This window comes from Capra hircus, chromosome 8, assembly GCF_001704415.2.
Source record: "Capra hircus breed San Clemente chromosome 8, ASM170441v1, whole genome shotgun sequence".
Lineage (NCBI taxonomy): Eukaryota > Metazoa > Chordata > Mammalia > Artiodactyla > Bovidae > Capra > Capra hircus.
The window spans coordinates 6,695,509-6,707,670 of NC_030815.1; the positions used below are offsets into that span (position 1 = coordinate 6,695,509).

Consider the following 12,162-nt stretch of genomic DNA (forward strand, 5'->3'; position numbering starts at 1 on the left):
TATCTACAAGTACTATTTATATCTATTCTTGAATACATGAATAATTTGGGGGAAAATCTCAGTTTCCATATACATTTCTAATGTATTGTATGTTTTGAAAGTGGACTTGGATTTTTAATATTTTTAAGAGATTATATATATTAATAATGATGCATTGTGCTTTTAAGAATAATTATCACTTACAAAAATTTAATATACTTGTTATTACTCATTTTAATGTTACCAAATCCAAAGGAAATTTTTTACCATCTAGAGCCTTATATGCAAAACAAAAATTAATTTTTAATTTGTGTGTGTGTATTTACACTTGTTGCAAAGAGTGATGATCATACAATAATTCCCAGGAAAGCATTCTTTAGGATAAAATGCTATAGAAGATATGAGTATGAGCTAAACAATTAAAAAAACATAAAAATTCTGACGTTTCCAAAAATATTTATTCTTGAATTTTAGAGCAGATGATATGCATAAAGTGGTCATGGTGCTTATTTTTCCCATTGAATATTTTTAAATGCCAATATTTAAAATATGCAAAAGTACATACTTTGTAGTGATTTAAACTTGTATATTTATTCACTTAAAAGAATTGGTTTATTATAAAAAGCTATAACTCAGGAACAGCCAGATGGAACAATGCACAGGACAAGGAAAGAGAAAACGGTGCACAGATGCTGTGACCTCTCCAGCCTTCTCTCTTCACGTTTCCATGTGTTCAACCTGGAAGCCATACATCAGATGTTTTAACTTAAAACTGAGAGCAGTATGGCAGAGATGGCTAGCTCTTTACAAAAGATTTATACCCCCCCTTTCCAGCGAGTAGTGTTTTGCTGGAAAGTGGGTTCTCTGGCCGGGGTTACACTTCTCAGCACTGCACCCCCACCTCTTGCATCTGGAGGGGGGTGTCTGAGCAAGTCTTCAAATGGTTTGTGGGTTGGAGTGCATAAGAAGCAGGTGCATCTGGCTACTCCGTGAGTAGACTCTGAGGCTCCAAAAGATGCTAGAGATGGAGGATGGGAGGGAGGAAGCTGAATCCTTGACTCAGCCCCTTGGAAGGCTGCCCACTCCACACCTGTATTAAATCTTTCTGAGAGGAACTCTATCTTATTAAGCCCCTGCAGTTTTGGGATTTATCCCTTATAGCTCTGAACACTACCTTAGCTAATTCACTCGGTACCAGAACTAGAGCTGCCAAACACAACAACAACAATAATGAAACAACCCTAAAACACGTGTCATTGACTTAGCAGGTAGATGGTGCTCAGCTGTATCCAACTCTTTGCGACCCCATGGACTGTAGCCTGCCAGGCTCCTCCATCCCAGGGACTGAACCCGTGCCTCCTGTGTCTCCTGCCCTGGCAAGTGGATTCATTACCTCTGTACTACCTGGGAAGCCCTCAGGAGGCGGATACTTAGGACTACAAAGCTGAAAAATCCTGTGAAGCAAAGATGAAGCATCTGACAAGTATTTTGTCTTCCCTGACTCCTCAGGCCGATTTCTAGATGAAGAGGTTGGAAGAAGGAATGCTAGTGATATCTTTTGGTGCTTTCTGGTTACACTTAGCAAGGAATAGAACTAGGAGGTAAGTTGAGGCTGGTTTAGGCTAGTTTGTGGTAAAAACGAAAATAAAAGGAGAAGAGAGAATCCAAAAATGTGGAGCCTTTTGGGTTGAAAACTCAACTAGTTTTAGACTCTGAAAATGAAAAGGTCCGATTCAGAAATGTTTTCTGCATTAAAGATCCATTAACGCAGAGTTCTGCCACAAAATGTAAGTGTTGAGTTCCCTCCAAGCTGGGTTACCTCAATGTAGCTGCACTTATATTGAAAGAAGAGACGGAATGGGGAGAAAAAAAATTTATCAGGCTGGAGAATTATGATTATTAATTATGAATATTCAATATATTGGGGCATTTTTCATGCAACTTAAACCAACTGGAAGCAAATAATCAGAAGCCTACACATTTTTTCAAATTGTTCAGCTAAAGAAATCACAAGCCAGACTTTTTCAACCTTTAACTGTTTAAGACTGAAAAAAACCCCTCAGGTTTTGAAACTTGCATTGACAGGATAGCATGTGTGAAAACTATACCACTTCCTCAAAGATCTGGTAGCAAAAAAAGAAAAACCAAGAAGCCAAAAAACAAACCATGGAGGATAATACAGTAAAAAGAACTCCCCTTAGGGCAAAGCCAGAGTCCACCTCACCCTCCTGCTCTTCCAGCACAATGATAAAATCATTTAATTATGAATTGACTTGTGGTTTTGGGGTAGGGGGGGAGGATGGGGGGAATGGATAATTAGGGAGTTTGAGATGGTCATGTACACGCTGCTATATTTAAAATGGATAACCAACAAGGACCTATTGTACAACACATGGAGCTCTACTCAATGTTATGTGGAAGCCTGGATGGGAGGGCAGTTTGGGGAAGAATGGATGCATGCATATGTATGGCGGAGTCCCCTCAATCCTATCACATTGTTAATCAGCTCTACCCAAATACAAAAATAAAAAGAAAATTTTTTTTAATCATTATTCTCAAATTGAAGACTGCAGTAAAGTCAAGAAAGTTCCCCACTTTGGGGCAGAGATTTCACAGTGCCTGCTTGCAGGGTTTACCAGTGATCCCATTTTTCCCTTTTCTAAACGAGAGATTTGACTGTAGATTTTCTCTCTGCTTATGACTATAGAGTGTGTGCACAGGCCAGATAAATCGTCCCAGGATCATGAGAAGCCACAGAATCTTAATGAGGTCAGTGCAGCTACTGGAGATCTGGATTCGAGTTGCGTACAGTAACTGAATGGAATTTTAGGATGTTTCTTTGGAATGGAAGTGAATGTATTCAATGTGAGGAACGAGGGGTTTATAGACATAGCTGATGTGGCAAAGACAAAAGATGTATTTGTCTCTTAAAAATTCATGCTCCCTTTCTATGGTGTAGAGTTGTTTCTGGGAGGCATGTGTGTGTCTGCATCTCCCAGCATCTTTTGCTTTCAGGTAGGGCTTTTACACTAGCTCTCATCAATGGGCTATGAGTAAAAATAATGACTGTTATTTCCAGGCTGAAATGTTTAAGAAGCAGGTATACCTTCTTCATTTTTTCTTCTCCAGTCCACTGGCTGGATTTGAATGACTCCAGAGTCCTACACGGTGGGACTACAAGGCAGAAGCAGTCTAAACCACCTTTTGGAAACATGCTTACTGAATACCAGCATTGGACGCTTGTGTGACCAAAGGAAAACAATTCTGTTATGTTAAATCATGAGTTTCAAGGTTTATCTGAATCCTCTGCTACTCATACTAGATAATTGCAATGGACACATAGTTCTAAAAATTATTTTGTGGCTATAGGAGCAAACATATTTATATGTCTCTCTCTGTATATTTCACACACATGAATTTAAGGACAAAGAAATAAAAATTTACTTAAATTTATACATTTAGATTTTAGAAAATGGTGCCTGACTAGCATGCAATTACTTCAGGTCAACCTAAATCTAGGAATTTACCAGTTTATCCTTTTAATTTAAACCCAAGAGGTTAAACACAAAATATGTGATAGGATTTAATAAGGCCAGCAATGTGTTTTAATATTGTATCCTTGGGGGCCTCCCTGGTGGCTCAGATGGTAAAGAATCCAGCTGCAATGCAGGAGACCTAGGGTCAATTCCTGGGTTGGGAAGATCCCCTGGAGGAGGGCATGGCAAACTGCTCCAGTATTCTTGCCTGGAGAATCCCACGGCCAGAGGAGCCTGGTGGGCTACAGCACATGGGGTCGCAAAGAGTCAGACACGACTGAGCGACTAACACTTTCACTTTCACTTTATTCATGGCTCTTAAAAACAACTTTTAGTCGTGCTATGCTGGGAGGGATTGGGGGCAGGAGGAGAAGGGGACGACCGAGGATGAGATGGCTGGATGGCATCACAGACTCGATGGACGTGAGTCTGAGTGAACTCCGGGAGTTGGTGATGGACAGGGAGGCCTGGCGTGCTGCAGTTCATGGGGTCGCAAAGAGTCGGACACGACTGAGCGACTGAACTGAACTGAAGTGACAAGCTCAAGTCTACAGCAGGGACAATATCGGGAAAAATATCAAATGTCTGTCATGCCTGTCATTTATCTATTTATTCTCAACTCCATTTCTTTCCACTACGCTGCTCAGTTCTGTATCACCAGGGCCTGACCCTGCAAACCACATGCAAGAAAAAGCTATTCATAAATGATACTTAATTTGTGAAATGACTTAAATTTTTATTAAATATGTACACTGTCAGACCTCTTCAGTGTCCTAAATTTATACACAGGGCCACATTAGAAATTATCACATAATCACTTCTATTTTAAATGTTATTACAAGTATATAAAATTATGTTCATATGGGACAACTAAGTGTGTGAGACATTTCAGTGTCATTATCCAATCTTTTAATCTTTTTTCAGTACCCATACATTTTTAGTTTTGCTATCTTGGGACCCCTACTTCACTTAATAAGAAAAATTGGCTCAAAAAAATTATTTACATTAGGGTTTTCACTGAAAAAATCGATTTAAGATTTCACCACTCCCTTTCCTGAAAATTTACTATTTAGTTTTCTTAACCAGTATATACAGCAGCATATAACATTATGATTTATTTAAAGTCTTTTTTATAGAATAAACATTTTAATGTAAAAATAATCTTAAAAAATAGAACACATTCTTTTCAGTTTTACTCAGTATTTGGGTTTAAATGTCTGCATACTTTATTGATTTAAAAACAATAATTCAAAGCACAATGTATAGTGATGGCCACCAGTACAAAGACTTCTCCATAAATTAAAAGCTTAAGCTATAGCTTTGAGCATTACAGTGGAAGACAGAGTAAGATAAATGGTATTCCTCGTATCTACATCACTAACCGGTATGTTACCGCCACAAGTTATGAACACGCTTGTGCCTAATTATACAACTTAACTTTTCTTAGATTTTCACTGATGTTCACGTCTTGGTGTTTTTCAAGTATGTGGACATTTAGACAACAGTTCCTCATATTCAATCCACTCCTTAAAAGTGAAGGTAATAGATCTCTATGGCAGAATTAAAACAGCCATAATCTGACAACTCACCAATATCTCTAAGAAATCCATACTAATCTCACATGGATGGATTTTGCTCCACCTGGGAGCTTAGGAGCTAGCAGGCAGAATGAGTTACTTTTCAAAATTTCTACAAGGAAATGATTGATTTGGAAATCTTTCATGTCATTATTATTAGCATTAATTATTGCTTGCAAATAGCATTACCTGAAGCAGGTGCATTTAATGATCCTGTCTTAAAATACCTGACAGGGAAAATGGCAAAATACCACAGCTATTTTTACTTCTTGTTATTATGGCTTTGAAAACACAAAAACATCTTCAGTTGAGGCTGTCACAAAATTGGTTTCTTGTCTACATCTATACATAGAACACTGAGTAACTCATGAAGATTAGAAAAAAAATAGTTTTACTGAAAAGCGGGCATTTTTGAAATTGGCACAAATGAAGGAATCTGAACAAAATTACATTTGTATTTCTTTCTTAACAAGCGTGTCTTAAATACAACACTTTAGGAGCACTAACTATGCTTTTTTGCTGTAGCTATTAAAAATTTCATTCCTGAGATTTTTGGAGTCAAAATTTTTAAAGCAAGCACAGAGGAAAAGATGTTTTCACCAGATGGAAGGGTGAAGTAGATCAACACTTCAGCCAGTTATTTTTTGTCATTTTTCCATGCATTAGCTTTTTCATTTGGGATATATTCATACAATAATTTACTCCTTACCTACTGGGCCCTGAATATGCCATGTTCTCAAAGAGCTGAAATAGTCAGCTGAAAGATGGTGCATAAGTAAAAGTTATTGTTACTAAATATTTGCCATTGTAGGCAGCTTCCTTCTTTTAAAGTGTGAACATAGAGACAAAATGAGCTTTTTACATCTGCTTTGAGTTAAATAACAATTCAAGTATCTGTTTTAAAATGAAGTTATGAAGAAATGAACATTTATGAATCACAAATTTAAATATATCTTCTGAAAGGCAGAATATTCCTGGAATATCCCTTGTTTAGACTATAAAGATCAAAACCTAGCTTTGGTCTATGTCATATTTTTTATAGTTCCTCATTTTTTAAAGTCTATATACTTAACTAATCATTTAGAGAAAATGAACATCACATGCGTGAAAGGAAGGCTTAAAACAGTAACATTTCACTTAAAAAGCTATATTCAGTAGAAGATGGAGTATGCCATTTGTGCTTATTTTCAGTTAAAGCTGACATATAAGATGTTCACTGCATTTTCGTGTGAAATGGGGTTGTGTCATAATCTTGAAAATGAATTCCCTTAGAAGTTGTGATCTTCATAATAGCACCATTCAAAGCATCATCCTCGATGAGTGTTATTAATCCATTGGCAATCATCGAAGGGCTAAATATAAAGGGAAAATCAATATTTTAAAATTAAAGAATAAGGCATAATTGTCACATCACTTTGAGTTATTTTTGAAGTATCTATTACCTTTAACAAATAATTGAGAAATGTATGTTATGAAGCACTGCTACCTGAGTTTTTAATTCAATGAGATATTTACTGAACTATAAATTTGCTGTAGATGTCCACACCTAACCTTGTTATTTTGATAGGAAGGATTCATAAATTTATCCTTATTATTTACATTGAGTAAATGATTATTTTCCCACCTTTACCCTATCAGCAGAATTTAGACCTATCAGAAATATTCTTAGAGTAGAAATTTAAAGAATTGTCAGTTTAGTTACTCAGTCATGTCTGACTCTTTGCCGTCCCATGGACTGCAGAATGCCAGGCCTACCTGTCCATCACCAACTCTCAGAGCCTACTCAAACTCATGTCCATCGATTCAGTGATGCCATCCAATCATCTCATCCTCGGTCATCCCCTTCTCCTCCTGCCCGCAATCTTTCCCAGCATCAGGGTCTTTTCCAATTAGTCAGTTCTTTTCATCAGGTGGCCAAAGTATTGGAGTTTCAGCTTCAGCATCAGTCCTTCCAATGAATATTCAGGACTAATTTCCTTTAGGATGGACTGGTTGTATCTCCTTGCCATCCAAGGGACTCTCAAGAGTCTTCTCCAACACCACAGTTCAAAAGCATCAATTCTTCAGTGCTCAGCTTTCTTTACAGTCCAACTCTCATATCCATACATGACTACTAGAAAAACCATAGCCTTGACTAGATGGACCTTTGTTGGCAAAGTAATGTCTCTGCTTTTTAATACGCTGTCTAGGTTGATCAGAGTTCTTCTTCCAAGGAGCAAGTGTCTTTTAATTTCATGGCTGAAGTTACCAATTGCAGTGATTTTGGAGCCCAGGAAAATAAAGCCTCTCACTGTTTCCATTGTTTCTCCATCTATTTGCCATGAAGTGATAAGACTGGATGCCACGATGTTCGTTTTCTGAATGTTGAGTTTTAAGCCAACTTTTTCACTCTCCTCTCTCACTTTCATCAAGAGGCGTTTTAGTTCCTCTTCACTTTCTGCCATAAGGTTAGTGTCATTGCATATCTGAGGTTATTGATGTTTCTCCCAGCAATCTTCATTCCAGTTTGTGCTTCATCCAGCCCGGCATTTCTCATGATGTGCTCTGCATATAAGTTAAATAAGCAGGGTGACAATACACAGCCTTAACATACTCCTTTCCTGATTTGGAACCAGTCTGTTGTTCCATGTCCAGTTCTAACTGTTGCTTCTTGACCTGCGTACTGATTTCTTAGGAGGCAGAATTGTAGAAGGAGGGAGAATTGTAGCCAACATTTATTGAATGTCTGTTATTTATCTGCTGCTGTTTTAAGTACCTTCCGTTTATCAGCTTGTTTGTAGAATCGCTCCCATTCTACATGTGAGAAAATTGAGGTTCCCAGAGGTTGACGGATAAGTCTGTGGTTGGTGGTGGAGTCAGGATTTGATACCAATGACTCCATCCTGTGAAATGTCAACTGCTCTAACTCAGACATGGTTAGGAAAGTGGATGAAGTTAGGGGCCACATGAAATGTCACAAAGGGTATATTTAAACATTGCTTGGAATTTAAGCAGATAAGGTATCGCTTCTTTGAAAGACAATTAAACATCACCTTTTAAAAAAATACTTCCTTATGGCTGAAGGTATTAATAATGCATTCTCTACATCTAAAAACAAAATCCATGATATATAAATACAGTCTATTCAGAAACCCAGAAAAAAAGTTTTTTTGCAGAGATTTTGCCAAACTAAACTTTGAAGCTTGCGTGAGTTTCTCAGATATAAAAGCTATTTTTTCCCTTTTGATTGCGTATGTCTAGATAGCCCTTTGCTTTGTCATATTAAAGGAAGATAGGTATAGCTTTACTTACTCCAAAATTCCATAGTATTTCATCATATCCTTGATAGGACCCATGTATTCTATATATTTCCCCATGTTTTCTTCATTTTCAATGGATTTGAGGATGGGTGTATCAACAAAGCCTGGGCAAATTGCGTTCAGTCTCACACCACTGTTCATGAGATTAGCAGCCATCTGTCAATTGGAAGTAGAAGGTTGCAGGTTTCAGGAGTTTCATAAATGTATCATGTAGGGTAAACTGATAATTAAAGCTAGTTAAAAGACTCTGATGTGAAAATCACGAAACAGCTATCCTAGCTCTGTAAAGATGGCTATGGTAAGGCTGACTGATGGCAGAAAGTAAAGGAATACAAAACTAAAGTGGTAAACTAATTCCCAAAAGCCTCACTTGATTACTTTCTAAAAAATTCAGTATTGGGCACTTCTGAAAATACTTGATTATCTAAAGTACTCTTACCTACTGAACATTGCAGGAAGCTGAAGGTAAGAAGCTAAGGCTTAGGTGGAAAGATGTATATGTAGGACTGAGCTCCTTTACTGTCCACCTGAAACTACCACAGTGCTGCTAATCAGCTATACCCCACCACACACATAAAAAGTTTAAAAAAAAATTTAAAAAGCTAAGGCTTTAGAATTGATATCCAAAGTTTTCTTTGCAATGGGTTGTATTAAAGTATTCTTACTTGCTTAAAAATACTTTTAGTGGAAAATTTTAGGGCTTTGATTATTCTAGAGACATTTAGTAATTGGCACTATCTGGAAGACAATTTTCGGAGAAGGCGATGGCACCCCACTCCAGTACTCTTGCCTGGAAAATCCCATGGATGGAGGAGCCTGGTAGGCTGCAGTCCATGGGGTCGCTAAGAGTCAGACACGACTGAGCGACTTGCCTTTCACTTTTCACTTTCATGCATTGGAGAAGGAAATGGCAACCCACTCCAGTGTTCTTGCCTGGAGAATCCCAGGGATGGGGGAGCCTGGTGGGCTGCCATCTATGGGGTCGCACAGAGTTGGACATGACTGAAGTGACCTAGCAGTAGCAGGAAGACAATTTTAAGTATTTTCAGACTAACATCTTTTGGCTTAATTTTCAACCTATAGGTTTTATCTGAACTATTTGTAAAACAAAATGTAAGTCAATTGTTTGTAGATTCATTTTTCTTCCTTACTAAAATTTACTCATAAGGCCTCAAATTAATACTCATTGTGCTTTCAAGTTTATCTGTGGACAGAGAGTAATAAGAAATTTGAGTTGCCTGATGTGGACTAAGGTCAAACAAAACGATGCTCTGCTTTCTTGTTTCAGATCCTCTACCATAAACACGCATCCTTTTCAGGGTACTTGCCCAGGTTTTTCTCATCTTTGTGCTTTTTGTTGGTGATTTTACTATTTGAAACGCCCTCAAGGCATAGTGCTGAAGTGCTGTCTAGTATTTCTAAGTGCAAGAAGGCTGCAATGTGCCTTATGGGAGAAAATACATACATTAGAGGAGCTTCCTTCAGGTGTGAGGTATAAATGCTATTGGCCATGCTATTAATAATACAATACATATTACACACAATACATATTAAATAAGGTGTCTTTAAATAGAAATATACTTAAAACTATGCTATGTGTGGATTGGTTGAACAAGACATTGTGACAAGTTCCTTGCAGGAACTTAACCACACATTTCCCTTAAAAGTAACAGTTCAGTATCCTCTAATTCAGTCTTTGCAAGTGATTTTACAGAACATAACTAATGAATAATGAGCATCAACTGTACAAGTTCCAGTCTTGTAACTGTAAATGCAACATTTCTGGTCTTTGCTTTGATTTATTTGCTTCCCTGGTGGCTCAGCAGTAAAGGATCCTGCAGTGCAGGAGCTGTAGGAGACATGGGTTCGATCCCTGTGTCAGGAAGATCCCCTGTAGGAGGGCATGGCAACCCACTCCAGTATTCTTGTCTGGAGAATCCCATGGACAGAGGAGCCTGGCGGGCTACAGTCCATGGGGTCGCAAAGTCTGACACCAGTGAAGCAACTTAGTGTGCACGCGTGATTGCACTTTGGTTTGTAATAGTGTTAGGTGTTCATTAAAAGTTGATTTAAAGATTAAGACTTTGCAAGTTGAAATTTTCAGTCAGTTTCAATTACGAGTGTGACAGCTGCTCATCTTCCTTTTTGACTGAACATTTACCATTCACCATCTGCTTTCTCTATGCTTATCATTGCTTGCAATTAACGATTTCCTCGTCATCAGGCCCCTCTCTCCGTCTCACCTAGACTAAACACTGCAGAGGCCTCTCAGCTGCTCTTTTGTCTTCTACTTTTGTCCTCTCTCATACATTTTCTTTGTTTGGTCTTTGGCAGCACCACACGGCCTGAGGGATCTTAGTTCCCTGACCAGGGATTGAACCCTCACCCCTGGCAGTGAGAGTGCAGAGTCATAACCACTGGATCACCAGGGAATTCCCATACGTCCTCTAAGTAGTAGCAAGAATGGTCCTCTTCACATGGAAATATAATCTTGTCACTCCAGTGCAGAAAAGACCCAATGATGGCTATACTTAGAATAAAGTCCAAGTTCATGACCTTGACCCATAAGTTGCCTTTGGTCTGGTCTTGCTTACACCTCCAATCAATCATCCTTCTACTTTACCCTTGTTCATCAGGCTCCACTTAAGCTGTACTTTTTTTCAGTTATTATATTAAGGTACATCATACTATCAACGCATGTGGTCAGTTACGGCTAAAATATTTTTCTAAGCTCTGCACACATTTAACCTAGATCTCTATGGAGATAGAATCCTTGACAATGCTACCAGGTAAAAGCTAGCCTCACCCCTTCCTCCGTCCTCCAGGCTCTGACTCATTTTTACCGTATCGTCAAGATAAGTAACGCCTTGAGCATTTAAGGAAGTCTATAGTTAATGATTTTTAAATTTGGAGTCAATTTCAAAAATAAAGGCTATCTTTTTGTTTTTCTAATCCTTAAAGATTTTTTCAGTAACCTGTGTTTAGAATCTACTTCATGTTAAAACAATCTACTCTATGCTGCTGCTGCTGCTGCTAAGTCGCTTCAGTCGTGTCCGACTCTGTGCGACCCCATAGACGGCAGCCCACCAGGCTCCCCTATCCCTGGGATTCTCCAGGCAAGAACACTGCAGTGGGTTGCCATTTCCTTCTCCAATGCAGGAAAGTGAAAAGTAAAAGTGAAGTCGCTCAGTCGTGTCTGACTCTTAGCGACCCCATGGACTGCAGCCCACCAGGCTCCCCCATCCATAGCATTTTCCAGGCAAGAGTACTGGAGTGGGTTGCCATTGCCTTCTATAGTTGGTCCTTTATGTTACCTGGAAACTATTTTTAATAATAAATAAGGATGAGATGGTTAGCTAGTATCACCAACTCAAAGGACATTAATTTCAGCCAACTCTGGGAAATAGTGAAAGGCCAGGAAGTCTGGCATGCTGCAGTCCATGGGATCACAGAGAGTCAGATGCGGCTTAGTGACTGAACAACAACTCTGAAGTATAATTTATTTTTCTATCTTTAATCTAAATGTATCAAAAAAATTTAAAGCAAATTTTGGCTTTTTTTTTTTCATAAAAATGTAAACATACAATGCACTCTACCTGCACTGTTTACTTTTCCGCTTTTTTTTTTTTAATCATACCACGGAGCATGTGTGATCTCAGTTCCTTGACCAAAGATTGAACCCACGCCCCCTGCATTGGAAGCGAGGAATCTCAACAACTGGACCACCAGGGAAGTCCATAAATGTACTGAATTTTAACTCTGTTCCCCTCT

General features: G+C 38.4%; 1 protein-coding gene across 1 annotated transcript in view; it reads right to left on the reverse strand.

The window, feature by feature from the left end:
• The window catches only part of HPGD (hydroxyprostaglandin dehydrogenase 15-(NAD)), a 35,229-nt gene continuing 27,784 nt past the window's right edge, over nucleotides 4,718–12,162 (reverse strand). The window contains exons 6-7 of the mRNA XM_018051829.1: nucleotides 8,384–8,547; nucleotides 4,718–6,444 (exon numbers count right to left, since the gene is read on the reverse strand). Coding sequence (XP_017907318.1) covers nucleotides 6,306–6,444; nucleotides 8,384–8,547 — 303 coding nt within the window. The 3' untranslated portion in view covers nucleotides 4,718–6,305. The remainder of the gene's footprint in view (nucleotides 6,445–8,383; nucleotides 8,548–12,162) is intronic.